Genomic DNA, 16,515 nt, shown 5'->3' with positions numbered 1-16,515 from the left:
GCTTATATTTACTTCAGACAGCTTTGAGAATTTGTGACTTTACAATTGTTATGTCTTTTTAGTTGGTTTCAGATACAGCACATCATTTCTGTCGTTGTGACAATCTGAGGTACAATACATAATTTATATGGCTGATATAAAAGCTAACATACCATTCAACCATTATCCAACCGTGTTTATGGAAATGTGAATTATGATTTATAATTTTTCATAACCTTGCTGTTCATTTTACAGATATGTCAGAAATTCAAAATAAAATAAACACTTTTGATGTTTTGTGAATAGTTAAGGAATTGAAAGTATTTGGATAAGTGACCACAATAAAAGTTAAGGAATTGAAAGTATTTGGATAAGTGACCACAATAAAAGTGCAATAATTTTTTGTTCATTTTATTCAACATTATTTGAGAATTATGTCCTCCAGAATACAAGGAGAGTTCAATCTTTAAAAAGCAGAAACCTATGCCTCCCTCTTTCCTCAAAACCATGTATTTTATGCTAACTGAATGTACGATTTAAAAATTTAAAGACTTACATGAAATTCAGACTTATCACTACTATACTAAGAATAAAATAGAAATACAAGCATTTACCCACCTTATTGGATAACATGCAGATACTATGTAGTATACTGGAATGAATGTGCAAAACCAAATTTTTTTAGGTATAAAATCTCACAAGTTTTCAGTAACTCACGTGAAATGGTTATATGGTGCATCACGGTACACATTATTGTATACATTTTCATCACTGTAACTGAATGAAATGTATTCCACATACATTACAAATTCAATCATTAACATAAATAACAAGTGTACAATACCAATTTCTAACTTGTGTTCATAAACTAGGTTTGTGCCACAAATAAAAATGAACTAATACATTAAAAATACACTTCATACTTAAATTTTGATCTACTAAGTATATTACCTTACATGACCTTAGTAATTATACAATTTTTAATGTAACAATAAGCACTTTTCTACACACAAGTGGTGGAAGCTGTGCATTGACTGGTTGCTGAGTTAAAGGCTGCTCCCTGTGGGCAGTCATATAAATATTGGTAGAAAGTACCATTTGCACTGAGGGAACACATATAATATTGAAAGCAATCAAGTGGGTTTATAAATCGGCCTACACTTGTGCAGGTAAAAGGGGCAACAGTAGTTGTTAGAGTTCCAGTTGGAGTAGTTACTGTAGGTGATACAGAGGTGCTTGATGTACCACATGTAACATTTGTGGAAAGTGTACAAAGTCTTCTCACCGAGTCAAAAAGAGAGCCACCAGGGCAGTTATACAGGTATTGGTAAAATCCACCAGTAGATATAGGGGAGCACATATAATAATTAGAGCAATTTGTTGGATCAGGGAACCTTCCAGTTGAAGTGCACACAAAGGGTTGTTCTGTTGTAGGGGAAATGGTTGTTGTTACACATGGAACTGTTTCCAGACACTCTAGGGAACAGTCAGCACTGCAGTAAGTTCCTGTTGGGCATACATTGACGACAGGAGTTGCTGGAGGTGTGCCATCTATGCAGGTAACACTTGCAGTATCATTTACACAGTAAAAGCCATCATCATTACAGACTTGTCCTTCCACTGGGCAGTACAATGCTACAGCAACCTGAAAAATAGTTACATTTCATACAGGAAGGATTCTTCTGTTGTAATGGCCAATGTTAAATATATATTGTAGTGTCACCACCCAGTTTTAGTGAAATTAGTAAGCAGTGGTAAGAAAGCCGCACGATGTATTGCAGTAGCAACTACAGGATGGTAGGCACAGTATGGTAACACGGGGATCGGAATAACATGTACACAGAAGGATTGCATGTCAGGCTAGCCACACTCAGTGGGAAGTGTAACCTTTGGTGGTAATAGTTGTAGCAGACAGGATGATGTAACCACACCAGGGCAAGAGACTTGTTGTGACTCATGTGACTGGTTCCAGGATTCTGTGTAACTGAAGTGCATCAGAACCATACAAATAGGTCTGAATTTTAAAGCAAATTCATTTGAAGCCCAGCAGCCATGTCAAATGAGAAGACAAATGTGGTCCATGGACTGCTGGCTGTCATTCAGCCTGCCATCAGCATCACAGGTAGCCTATGCAAGCATCTCTTTGCTCGGGCAGAAGCAGCTATTTGCGAGCAGCGCAGGCTAGAGGGACCAGAGTGAGGCATATTTGTTTCACCTAGCTACTGATGCATTCTGTATTTAAAGTCAAATAAAGCATTTCTTTTAGTCAGCAATACATCCACTGGGCCTTCCAGCCGATCATCACCACCACTCCTCTACTGGGTGCTGTTGCACCCAACGGAGTGGTACTAGAAGTGGGATCTTCAAGCCTGTGACTACACCATTTGGTGACAGCAGGGGGAGTAAACAGCACCTGAATTGACACAAGGTGAGGTGAGTGTACCTTTTTTGTTTTTGTTTCATTTGGTGTGAGAGGTCATAGCAAGTCAATAGTTTTGCCAGGTGGTACTGTGCTTGTGAGTTCAGTGTGAGACAGAACAGATTTTTTGAAAAGGTGTAAATATGCCTTAGCTTCCACCTGGTTGCTATGGGCAATATGGGTGTCACGAATAAGAGTTGTGGCTTATTGTCTAGTAGTATATAATATGTTAAGTATGAGTAGTGATTCAGAAAATCATTATTTTTCATTTGTAGTAGTAATTATTAGCAGATGCTCGGGCAAGTGCAATAAAGTTACAGTAAAGAGTAATATGATAGTGTTACAGTTAAGTATTCTCTGCTCACCAAGTGGCAGCAAGAGAACACACATACAAAAGATATTACAGTTTGCAAGCTTTTGGAGTCAGTGACTACTTCTTCTGGCAGAAGGGTTGACGGGGAAGGAAGAAGAATGGAGGAAAAGTACCAGTGAAGTTTAAGAAAAGGGGTAGACTTCAGAAAAGTTGCTCAGAAGCCCAGGTCAGGGGATGCTTACTGGATGGGATGAGAAAGTTATTTTTGCTGAGTTAAGTGTTCTCATAATTTGATTTTGTTTTGGGCAGAGCAAGGAAAATGGCTTGGGTTAAAAGCATGGAAAGTAGTGAAAAGTGTTTTCAGTTATGATTTTTTAACTGATAAGAAGTAATCATGATGTCGTCAGTACCACCAGGAGGAGGAGTTTTGATATGACACAGAGCTACCAGAGAGGAACTGTTTAAAATTTAAGAAGTAAAGTAGATAAGTTGCTAGTAGAAAAGATAGAGCTCTCTAAGGGGTTACAAGCAGTTGATGATGAGATGAAGGAAACAACTTATGACAAAACTCCAGAGTACAGGGAGAACTTATGGAGAGAGCACAAAGACTGGTTAATGGAAAACATGCCTCATGATGTGAGGAATATATTTATTATGCATTTGATGGAAAAAAGTGAAAGAGAGGAAGCAGGACGGCAAACTGCCATTAATGTAGTTAAACTTGTCAATCGTGAGAAAAGTATGACTGAGTGTCCTGATTGGTTTGATGAACTATTTTGTGGGAAGATTAAATTAGTCATAGATGGTGTCTTAATTCAAGTTCCTCAGAATTTAAGCAGGGCACAGTGTAACGGTATTGTTGAATGTAAGGAGATTAATGTAGAAGTACCAGCTCCAATACCAAGTAGAATTGTGGAGTCTGAGGTAGCAGGAATGAGTGTGGGACATACCAAAGTGATTAAGTGTGGGGATAGTGACTTAGGTGATTTAAGTGCAGTAGTATCTACCCCACTGGGTGATGATGGGTGTTGTGTTGCGGCTGGAGAACCTGAGCCAGATGCAGAGGGAAGTGCATGTGTCAATTATTTATGCATTGTGCAGAGTGGAAGTGCAGACGATTTTGTTGTTTTAGATACTACATGTAATGCACAAGAAATTGTTGATAGTTGTGTTGCAGATGTTTTGACAGTAATGGTACAAGCACATATATTTCTCATAAGCAGAGCGAACAAAGCAAAAGGAAGAGAAAATGACTTTGTAGATTGGATAATCAGATCAACAGGCCTGAATCTGTGTATGTGTATGCCAGAGGTTCAGAATGTACCATGAGTGTAAGTACTGGGTCACAAACTTGCAGGGCAAACAGATGATGTACAGACATGCTATTTACTGCACAGTCACAGTCTGATACATGTCAAGTGTGAAGTGGGTGAAGGATACAATGCAAGGCTAAAAGTAAACGTTCTAACTGAACATCATGCCAAAGTTAAACTTCAGTGATAGAAAGTTGTTGCCAGTGTGGAACTGTCATGAAGTACCTCTGTTGTACAAACAAACCAGTTAAACCATATACAAATACACCATGGTGCAAATCATGTAGTATAGTGCCACCAGGCAGTAGGAAGTTGTTTTGGGTAAACAGGAGTAGCAGAAAACCCAGCATTTTGAGAGGAATTCAGTCCTTAATGATTGCTACAGTGGGAGGAATAAGTGAGACTACTTGTCAACATATTATGAATGATAGTAGTGTATGTGGTTTTCTCATTACAGTAGTTTTGGGAGTATGTGTGCTGGGAAAGTGTAGGGGGAACTGTTATCGCAAGGACAAAGTTCCCAAAGTTATTCCAAAACAAGTAGTTAAAAAACCGCCAGATAGACAGATGAGATGCAACAAAGCATAAGGGTTCACTGTAGCCAGACCATGTTGTGTTGAAGCTGATATGTTAAGGGTAATTGATCAAGAGAGGAAGAGTGTCATTTTCAGCTTGTAAGTGTGGAATGTAGAGTTAGAGGTTTTTGTTGCATAAATGTGGGAAGAGGTCTAGCAGTGAAATATGTTTCATAGTATCTGAATCAATGAACATGGAAAAGGTCCCTTGAGAGATGTTGGAAGATTAAACAACACAAGTGAGAAATGAGAAATAAATTTACGGAATGCAAGGAAGACAGAGTGCAGTCATAAGAATTAGGGTAGTAGTTTTGTAGCATTTAAGAATAGCCAGTCTAGTAGCATGTACTTATTCTGTGGATTAAGGTTGCAGGAATTTACAATTGAAAACTGGGCCTGAGCAAGACCTAAGGGGCTAGATCTTCCCCGTGCAGGGAGTAATGTAGTGTCACTGCCCATTTTTACTGAAATTAATAAGAAGTAGTAAGAAAGCCACAAGAAGTATAGAAGTAACAACTGTGGCCTGGTAGGTATAGTACGGCAGCATGTGAGTCAGGATATCATGTACACAAAGGAGTGCATGTCAGTCTACCTGTGCTCAGTGGAAAACTAGACAGTGAAGCAGTAATAGTCAGACTGGGTGGGACAATGTCACCACAGCAGGACAAGACTCTTGTTGTGAGCTATGTGATTGGGGGTCACATTTTGATGTAACAAATGTGCCTCAGAAGTGTATAAAAAGATCTGAATTTTGAGACAGGTTCGTTCAGAGTCCAGCATTACCTCCATGATGCCAGGGTCATGTCAGATCATGAAACATCTGAGCATCACCTGTTGCAGCCGTGGGTTCAAGACCAGTCAGGTCAGCCACCACCAGCACTGAGTTCCTTCTGGGATTTGGTGCCACAGCACTGCTGACTTACCGTTTAACCTGCTGCCATCTGACTCCAGCCACAGGGCAGTGAGTCAGGTCCCATGCACCGCAATCTCTATGTGGCACCACAGTGAATGCATGCAGGACTGAATCACCAGAGTGGGCATTCCATGGGGGGACGTTGTCACAGGAGAAGTAGTGTGCTGCTGATTTTGGGGGCTGTGATCTAGTGACAGGCTGTTGCCCATCATTCAGCCTATTGTCAGTATTAACCATTCACCTACATGAGCATCTCCTGACTCGTATGGAAGCAGCCGCCGAAGAGCCAGTGCTGGCCAAGGTCGCCAGGGTGAGACAAGTTTTCCTCACCTAGCTAATAATGTGATGTGTATTTAAAGTTGAATAAAGCATTTCTTGGCGTCATCAGTGTATCCACTGGGCCTTCTAGCCTGTCACCACCACCACCACCATTAATTCTCCCAAGTGCTGATGACATGCGACTGATATATTCACTGTCTTTTATTTTCCATTTAGACCTCTGTCCATCAATCCATCCACCTGTATCTAACTAGGTTATGCAGGAAGCCAGTCAGTTCTCTGTTGCATTCAGTCAAATCTTTTGTCATATAACCCAACAGTTGTATTGTCCAGCTTCCCCCCTGCCATATGTTAGTTGCAATAGATACTAGCTACCTAACGGGTGAGCAAGGGCATAAATATCTGACACAATTTTTTATTTAAATGAGAAAGCAGCTCATTTGAAAGGTCAGAAAATATGTTACACTGCTTGGTTTAGTCTGTTTGCTTCAGATTACATATTTATTAGACAATCTGTACTTGTTGAAATGGGTCCTACACATTTGAGCAGTATTCTAGGATGGGTCACATGAGTGATTTGTATGTGATCTCCCTTGAAGACTGACTGAATTTCCCTAGTGTTCTACCAATGAAGGACAGTCTACAACATGCTTCACCAATGACAGAGCCTAAGTGACTGTTCCATTTCATATCCCTTCAAGCTGTAAAAATCTGGTATTTTTATGAGCTGAGGGATTCCAGTTGTGACTCTCTGGTATTGTAATCATAGGACACTACCTTTTTTTTTTTCATTTTGTGAAGCGTATAGTTTTACATTTCTGAATATTTAAGGCAAGTTGTCAATCATTGCTCCACTTTGAAATCTTATCATGATCTGACTGAACATTTGTGCAGCTTTTCTCAGACAGCACTTTATTGTGGGTAACTGCATAATCTGTGAAAAGTCAGAGGTCACTATTAGTATTGTCCACCAGGTCATTAATATACAACATGAATAGTAACACATTTTCCTAGGGCACACCTGAAGTTACTTCTATATCTATTGATGAGTCTCTTTCCAAGATAATTACCTGTGGGTCCCATACCATAAAGTCCTCTATTCAGTGACAAATTTCCCTTGATGCCCCATGTGATCATACTTTTGGTAACAGGCATAGATGTGATGTTGAGTCAAATACTTGCCAGAAATTGAGAAATACTGCATATACTTGACTGCCTTGAACAATGGCTTCAAGTATGTCATGTGAGAAAAGTGCAAGATGGGTTTCCTGTGACTGATGTTTCCAGAAGCGTTATAAGGGGAAAGGAGAGGAATGAAGGGAAAGAACTGGAGAGGTTTAGGACAATGGGTAAAGTTCGGAAAAGTCACCTAGGACCCCAGATCAGGGGGACTAACTGGATGGGATGAGTAGGAAAGATTGATTGTTGAGGACTGCACTGGATGAGATTTGAAAACCTGAGAACTTAAAAGTGGAAGACACAGTTATATCCAAGACCATGACTTTCTAAAATCATGCCCCAAAATGAGGTCCATTCTGTCTGAAATTTTGCCAACCACACCTAGAATAGCTTTTCATCATCCTTCTGATCTCCACAAATCCTTGTCAGGCTCTATGCTACTTCTGCACCCATCTCCCTACCCTGTGGTTCCTACCACTGAGATCATACACATTGCAAGACTTGCCCTATGCACCCTCCTGCGACCACCTATACCATCCCTGTAACTGGCAAAATATATACTGCCAGAAGGAGAGCCACCTGTGAAATGACACGTCATATACCAGCTGTTATGTAAACACTGTTTGGCCTTTTACATCAGCATGACTACCACTGAGTTATCAGTTAGGATGAATGGGCATAGGTAGAGGGTGGATACCAGCAACACATAATATCCAGTTGCAGAGCATGCTTTACAACATGACAGTCATGACCATGGTGCCTGTTTCACCATATACGCACTCTGGATTATTCCCCCAGACACCAGTTTCTCAGAACTCCACAGGTGGGAACTAGTGCTGCAACATGTCCCCGGTTCTGGACACCCACCTGGACTTAATTTACATTACTTTCTTCTGTCTCAGAATTTCTTCACAGTAACTACTGCTTTCTTCACTCCATTTTAGTTTTATATATCTTTCATTTTCAGATCTGTCTATTTTCTTTTGCCCTCTCCCAGCTCTGTTACATACAATGCACTTAACTTTTCACTCTTATTAACTCATACATGGTGTTTTATCAGTAATCTCAGTCTTGCATATTACCCTGTCTTACACCTTTAAGCTCTCAGGTTTTCAAATCTTGTCCCGAGCAGTCCCTGACAATCAGTCTTTCTTTCTCATCCCATCTGGTAAGTCTTCTCTGACCTGGGGTTCTGTGTGACTTTTCTGGACTCAACTCCTTTCCAAAAACTCTCCAGTTCCTTTGCTTTCACCCCTCTTTCTTCCCCTGCAAGCCTTCTGTCAGAAGAAGGCACCACCGACTCTGACAGCTAGCATAACTAAAACATTTTCTTCTATGTGTGTTCTCCTGCTGCCACTTGGTGAGTGGATTTTTTATGTACCCAATTACATTATATTGTGAAAAAATTGATTATTTTCATTGTGTGTGTGTGTGTGTGTGTGTGTGAAGGTCATTCTGCTCAAGGTACCTTATTATGTTTGAGCTCTGATTATCTTCTAAGGTTCTGCAACTACTGGATGTCAAGGTTATTGCAAGGTGGTTTTGTGAATCACTTCTGCTACCATTCTTGTAGAAGGGTATGACCTGTGCTTTCTTCCACCTTTTGGACACTGTTTTTGTTCAAGTGACCCATGATAAATTAAAGTTAAAGGAGGGGCTAACTCAATTACATTCAGTACTGATTCTGATAGGGACTCCATCAGGTTATGGAGCTTTGTTTAATTTAATGATTTCAACTGTTTCTCAAAACCACTTACGTTAATACTTGTTTGACTCACCTGACCAGACATGTGCACTGTAGCAGCAATTGAAAAAATGTCATGATAATCTCTCCAAAGGCAGAAGATTCTGGATTAGTTACCATTCAGATCTCTGCGAGGGAACTGCCAAGGAGACAAGCATGAGAAAAAGATTGATTAAAAATGGAAAGGGCAAAATTTTATGAATCAAATTGTGGAATGTCAGAAGTCTGGATGTGCTAAGGAAGCTAAAACATCTGAAAAGAGAAATACAAAGCCTCATTTAGATACAGAGGGAGCCAGTAAAGTGAAAAAAAAGATAAAGATTTCTGGAAAGATGAATATATGGTAACATCAACATCAGCAGAAAATTGTGTTGGGAATATGATTTTTCCCAAATAAGAAGGTAGAGCAGTGATAGGACTATTCTCATCAGAATCAACACCAAGAAAGTACCAGCAACAGTAACTTAGGTATTCATGCTGGTATCACTTGCAGAAGATGAAGAGATAGAAAAGGTTTACGAAATATTTGAAATATTTATTTATTCCATGTGATCTGATGGTACACAGTGTGTTGCAGATGTCAGAAAATACCATTTAACATTGTTAACATATATTAATATAGTCCTACAGTGTCCTAATGTATTATATTGCTCAATGTTTTCAATTTAACACAAACAGCAAGATTACTGTTTTAAGTGTTCATTTACAGAGTAAAAACAGTGACACAACAAATATGACGTCACGGTTTTGCTAAATTTTATGTTGTCTTCAATGGACTTAATACTAGTGGGAAGATTGTTGAACAGTTGGAGGCCCATGTGGAAAGCTCCCTTTTTACACAGTTGAGTGTTTGTACATATAACATGCAGGTTTGCATTTGTCCTGGTGTTGTGTTCATGTATTTCATTATTTTTTATGACTCTGGGGTCAGTTGGCACCATGTGGTTTCAGAAAAATTTTAGAGTCTCAAGAATGTAGAGGCAAGGGGCAGTGTAAGGATTTCCAACTTTCTGAAGATGGGGAGTCTCTGGGTTTGCTCCCAGTAATAATCCTCATTGCTCTCTTCTGGATTCTGAATGTGCTCAGAGCAGTTGGAGAATTTCCCCAGAATATTACACCATATTTTAGGTGGGCTTGTATGTAGGCATAGTATGCACTGGTTAATGTTTTCATGCTAGCACATATTTTCAGAACACTCAATGCATAACAGCCAGTACAAATCCTCACATTCACCTTTCCTGTATGTGTATTCCATTTCAGGTTATCTTGAATCCACAGACCCAGGAATTTGAAAACAGTGTCGGTATCTATTGACTGGTTATTTACAGTAACAAATGGCTGAGAGGAATTTGCATTTTGTGTTGTGTGAAAGTTCATGGAAGCTGTCTTTTTGGTGTTGATAGTTAATCTGTTGATTTTAGCCCAGTTGCTGAGTTTTTCAGTGGCCAAGTTCACAGTTTTTTGCACAGCCTCTGTATTCTCCCCTTTGAGGAGTGCAGTTGTTTCATCAGCAAATATTATTGTTTATGAGGATGTTGAACATGTAATTCAGTATGTAAAGGGAGATGAAAATCTAAAAAATGTGTATGAGGATATTGAACATGTAATTCAACATGTAAAGGGAGATGAAAATCTAATAACTATGGAGGTCTGGAATGCTGTTGTAGAAGAACAAATAGAAGATAGAGTTACAGGAAAGTTAGGGGATGGTGACAGGAATGAGAGAGGAGAAAGACTAACTGTGTTGGCATAGTCCATATATATTCAACCAGGCCAGGAAAAAATCTTATCTTTATAGTCTTGGACGTTATTGAATTTAGCATATGTTAAAATGAAGGACTATTTAAGGAACTCATATTTTTTTGTTTTCTCCTAAAAAAATTCTGCTCTGAGATACAGCCCTCCAAAGATGGCACTGCGCATACCATTTTCAAGATACAAATTTTGCAAAAAATTTTAAAATGCTTTATCTCTAGAACAGTTCTAGATATTTTGTTGTTTTTTTTATTTGAAAAAATAATTGCTTTATGATTACAAAGAAATCCTCCATTTGGACTTATCTGTCAACTTTTTTTTATAATTTGTGGAAAATGATTTTTTTTTAAAAATGCTAATCCATAAAATTTTGATTTTTTTTCTGTTGATTAGTACCACATAATTCTACATTCCCTGAAAAGGAGAGCTTGAGGGCTGTGGATGTGTAAGATTTCACGATTCTCATAAAATCCTCAGCATTCTGAATCACAGATGTATTTGGTCTGGAGAGATTATGTTTTGTAGCATGGTGCTTTAGCAGGCCACCTATGCCATCACAAGGCCTCTTCCCACAGCCAGTAGCACTGTATACCCACTCAGTTGGCACAAGTGACTTACTCAATTCAAACAGCTGGTAACGATTTTTAAAATGACTAGGAGCACCATCAGAAATAATGATGATCTTCTTTGCCCCTGTTTGCAGTTGAAGAATTTTGATCCTTGTACCTCTTGTGCAAGAATTACAGACTAGTTCTTAGCAAAAACACAGTGAATCTTCTGCCTGTACACACCCTTTCACTTCTACAATGTGTTGTTGTTGCAATTTCTTCAGATGCTTGCATGTTACTGCTTTCACTGAACATGTACCAAGTTCATCAATGAAACTGTCAAAGGTAACAGTTTTCTTAATTAGTTTACTTCCCTCCTACATTGCATATGTAATTTCTGAAGAGTTATCTGCTATGTACTCCAGGCCAAGAGTTTGTAAAGCCAGGCCTCTCTTTCCAGAGCAGTCCACATTCTTGAAACAAACAAGTCTCTAACTTTACGTCACAGACGACTAACGACTTCACATGCCCAAACAAGGTGTCATATGTCACATGCTCCAGTAAGTTCTTTAAAGTTACCACACAAAGTTCAAAATCCATGCAGTACACACATGAACAGACATCTCTAGGTGGATGTGAAACTACCCACTCGTTCGTTGTGCATAAAATTTTGATCTTCCAATATGTAAAGTTGTGTAGTTATTCTTATAAATTCCAAAATTTTCTTTAATATTGCAAGTCATGTACCTCTTCACTTTCACAATTTTAATCCGCCAGGAAGCTTCATATCAGCACACACTTTGCTGCAGAATGAATATTTCTTTCTGGAAACATCCCCCTGGCTGTGGCAAAGCCATGTCTCCACAATATCCTTTCTTCCAGGACTGCTAGTTCTGCATGGTTTGCAGGAGAGCTTCTGTGAAGTTTGGAAGGTAGGAGGTGTGGTACTGGTGGAAGTGAAGCTGTGAGGGTGGGTCATGAGTCTTGCTTGGGCAGCTCAGGTGGTAGAGCACTTCCCTGTGAAAGGCAAAGGTCTCAAGTTTGAGTCTTGGTCCGGCACACAGTTTTAATCTGCCAGGAAGTTTCATATCAGCACGCACTCCACTGCAGAGTAAAGATTTCATTCTGGAAGCTGAATTGATATTTGTGAAAAATTTGTGAACAAGAAGTGCAAGAGTGTTTTGTTTCATTTCCTTCTCAAGATAGAATTTCTACTTTGAAGAGTGAGGTCAGTTTTCCTGTAGTGTATTCACCCATAGCTTTAGTAATTTCTCTGTACTTTCTTGATGCATAGAGCTTATGACTCAACTTCACTGACGGCAGTTTTTTAACAGGACTAACACCTATCTCTATAGTTGACTGATTCAGGATATTTAATTCTGCCTCTATTGATGCAAGATCTGCATCATCTGCACCATGGGAGGCTTCACCTTGTTGAAATACTATCATTGTTGTTATTCTATCAAAACTTTTAGAACACAAAAAGTCGTCACTTGAAACATCTTCACATTGAAACAGAGGCTTCAAATGAGAAACCTTATTCCCAACCTGAACAAAGTGTGTTTTTTGCTTATTTGTCATATATATCACTCCTTTATGGATAGTCAAACAGTCAGCATACTTCACTCTCCTGTGGCCCCAGTCAGAAGACATTTCAGACAGTCCTTTTCACAAAACACACTGCAACTGTGTCAATTGGCAAATTTCTCACAAAACACAGAACTCACTGGATGGTCTCAGATTTCTTAGAAGCCTCTTCAGTAAACAAATTAATGCTGTTAAACTACAGTACAGAAACCTGCAACAGACAACCATGACAAAGAAACTGACAAGAAACTACAACAAAGTGTAAGAAATATCTGCAACAATGACAGTGAAAAAAAGTAACTGCAACAAAGAAAGTGATAAAAAATAACTACAGCAAAGACAATAGAAATAAACACCGTAACACAGAAATTAGTAAGAAACAACTTCAGTTAAGACATAAATTACCCTTGAAAGTTAAAAAAAAAAAGATTTTTTAAAATAAAACCTGTCCAACTTAAAAGTGGAAGCTCTCCTTTACAGAGAACATAGTAAGTACTACAGAAAATTTAACTTTTCTGGATTGGCATTTTTGAAAAATAAAATTTCTGTAAATTATAAAAAAATTCCAAAAGGCAAAAGTAAATGAAGTTTGACAGATATGTCCAAACAGAGGATACTATTGTAATGATAAAGCAATTATCTTTCAAATAAAAAAATCTAACAAAATATCTATAACTGTTACAGAGATACAGCATTTTAAAAAAATTTCCAAAATTTGCATCTTCAGAATGGTGTTCACAGAGTCACCTTCGGAGGCCTGTATTGCGGGGCAGAAATTTTTTTGGAGAAAACAGAAAAATATGTGTTTCTTACTTACTCATGAATTGCATATGCTAAATTCAATAACGTCTGAGACTATGAAGGTAATCCCCTGCCTGAGGTGATATGGATTATGCCCATTCTAAAGTTAATTTCAACTCTTAACAGAAAATACACTGTTCAAAATTCACGAGAGGGCTAAGTATATTTGGTAAAAGCCTGTAGACACAGGAAGATTGCAGGTAGATTACATCATGGTCAGACAGAGATACCTTCAGATACACCAACTTCCAAGTCAAACCGGCAACAGACTCACCTCCACTGTCATCAACAGAAGAATAACCATGCCACCAGCTCATGTAAAGGATTTTTTAGCATCAGGTCTAAAGGGAAAGGCGCCACCAAGATAAGTGAAAACAAATGCCTAACAGTGTTTCACCAAAACATTCAAGCCATAAAGAACAAAGCACAACAGCTAGAAGAAGAATTGGAAAAATTTGATAGCCAAATTTTGTGTATCACTGAACACTGGTGCAAAGGGAAGCAAATTGAACACATTGCATTAGCCTCATTTGACCTTGCATGTTACTATAGCAGAATCTCAATGAATGGTGGAGGTTCATGTATCTATGTAAAAAAAGGTATGTCATTTAAAGTAAGATATGATCTTTTAGATCTAGGTGAGGACAAACATTTCGAACTTTCCGCTGTTGAAATAATAGGACCTGGCATAGTAAAAAAATTAGTCATATTTTGTGTGTACCGCTCTCCCAGTGGAGACATTGATATATTCTTCTCAAAACTGAATCAAAGCTTAGACAAGGTTTCTGGACCAAAAGCAAATGTAATTATCTGTGGTGACTTAAACATTAATATGATGAAGCCTGATAAGGCTAGCAACATGTGTGTGAATATTCTAAGCTGTTATGGAATATCCTCCCTTGTTAATTGTCCAACTAGAATAACGAAAGAATCCTCCTCATCTATAGATCATGTAGCTACAGATATTGATAGTAAAAAATGTCATATTGTTGTCCAAAACCTGGGCCTAGCAGACCACCTCTGCTAGATCTTAAAAACTAACATTCATGTAGAAACTCCTCCTAAACTTTGTACATGCAAAAGAATGCTTTCCAAATCAGCCCTGCATCAGTTTAAATCCCAGCTAGAATATGAAGATTGGAGGGGAGTCTATGCAGAAACCAACGCAAATCAGAAATTTATCAAGTTCATGTCAATTTTTAAACTCAGATTTGAAGAGATGTTTCCCAAAACTCTTTATCAAATTAAAACTACAAAGAGAAATCAGTGGGTGACTACAGGTATCAAAAAATCCTCTGAAACTCTTAGATATCTCAACTCCACAAAAAATAATCAATCTAACCCAGAAGTTCTGCAATCCTACAAAAAGTACAGGAAAATTTACAGAAAGGTGTTGCTAGCCGCAAAAAAACTTTCAAACAACAAAATATTACTTGAAGCTGAAAACAAGATCAAAGCAGCCTGGAACATCGTCAAACAGGAAACATCTAACTCTGCTAAAAAGGACCTCAATTCACATATTAAAAACAAAGATGTACCAGTAGGTAACCCTAAAAACTTAGCTGATTTTGTAAGCTCATATTTCAGTAATATTGCAAAAAAATTACAGCAGAAATTTCCAGATACGTATGATTTACCTACTCAGAACCAGCCAACAAACTCAATGGTGCTCTTGCCAACTACAGAAAGGGAAGTGGCACTAGTAGTACACCAACTAAAAAATAAAACTTCAGTAGGACTTGATGAAATCCCAGTCTGCGTAATTAAAGATTGTATAGACTCCATAAAGGGCCCATTAACAGACATAATTAATGAATCTTTCGAGTCTGGATACTTTCCGGAGTACCTAAAACAAGCAAAAGTTATACCTATCCTTAAAAACGGAGATGTGGAAAATGTAGAGAACTACAGGCCGATCTCTATACTGTCTATCATTTCTAAAATGATAGAAATACTAGTCAAAAAGAGACTGCTAAATTACCTGAATAAATATAATCTTCTTTCCAATGACCAATTTGGTTTTAGGCCCGGAAAAGGCACACAATATGCTGTAGCACAGTTCACTAAAGTAATTTTAGAAGCACTGGACAAAGGGGAAAATGTAAGTGGCATCTTTTTAGGCTTGTCCAAGGCCTTTGATACAGTTGACCACAAAATCTTACTTCGTAAATTAGGGCAAATAGGAATAAGAGGTGTGACAAAAAAGTGGTTCAAATCATACTTGGAAAACAGAGTTCAACGAGTTGAGATATCACAAATTTCAAACAATTCCCTTATAAAACACCTGTCTGACCCAGAAAATGTGAATATAGGCGTCCCACAGGGAAGTGTATTAGGCCCAATATTGTTTCTTATATACATTAACGACTTCCCACAAAGTATCAGACATGGCGAAAAAATACTTTTTGCTGATGACAGCAACACAGTAATAATAGATGAAAATCCAACACAACTGTCAGAAAGAGCAAATGAGGCTCTCAATGATGTCCACAACTGGTCATTAAAAAATAAAGTAACCCTAAATATAAAGAAAACTAACTATATTAACTTCCAATTGAACAAAAAACACAATGCCACTAGAATAAAAGTTAATAATAATGAATTAGAATGTGTAACAAGTACCAAAGTCTTAGGGATGAATGTAGACAGCCAACTGAAATGGACAAACCATGTCAACATTTTGGCAAAGAAATTATCCACAGCATGCTATGCTCTTAGAATCCTTGCACCGGTGTGCAATAATACCTGTCTTAAAATAACATATTATGGATATCTGTACTCATTCCTCAGCTATGGGATCATGTTTTGGGGAACAAGTGCCAGTAACATACAAACTGTGTTCAAAGTACAAAAAAGAGCCATAAGGATAATAACAAATAGCAACAACAGGGCCCACTGTCTAGAATTATTTAGAAAGCTAGGAATTCTAACTGTTTCTTGTGAGTATATCTTTCAGAACATAATGTTCATTAAGAAAAATCTTAACATGTACAACACAAACAGCCTAATACATGACCATGAAACAAGAGTTTGTCACCACCTCCATCTAGATAGAAAGAACAAGGCAAAGACACAAAAAAGTATATTTTACAATGGGATAAAACTGTACA

At 38.2% G+C, this 16,515-nt stretch overlaps 1 protein-coding gene across 1 annotated transcript in view; it reads right to left on the bottom strand.

The window, feature by feature from the left end:
* Positions 1-374: 374 nt before the first annotated feature.
* LOC124607186 (probable endochitinase) overlaps positions 375-16,515 on the bottom strand; it is a 39,305-nt gene continuing 23,164 nt past the window's right edge. The window contains exon 2 of the mRNA XM_047139406.1: positions 375-1,624. Coding sequence (XP_046995362.1) covers positions 983-1,624 — 642 coding nt within the window. The 3' untranslated portion in view covers positions 375-982. The remainder of the gene's footprint in view (positions 1,625-16,515) is intronic.

The sequence above is a fragment of the Schistocerca americana genome, chromosome 3 (assembly GCF_021461395.2).
Source record: "Schistocerca americana isolate TAMUIC-IGC-003095 chromosome 3, iqSchAmer2.1, whole genome shotgun sequence".
Taxonomy (NCBI): Eukaryota; Metazoa; Arthropoda; class Insecta; order Orthoptera; family Acrididae; genus Schistocerca; species Schistocerca americana.
Note: the sequence above shows the minus strand (reverse complement) of the source record. Positions and strands in the feature narration are given on the sequence as shown.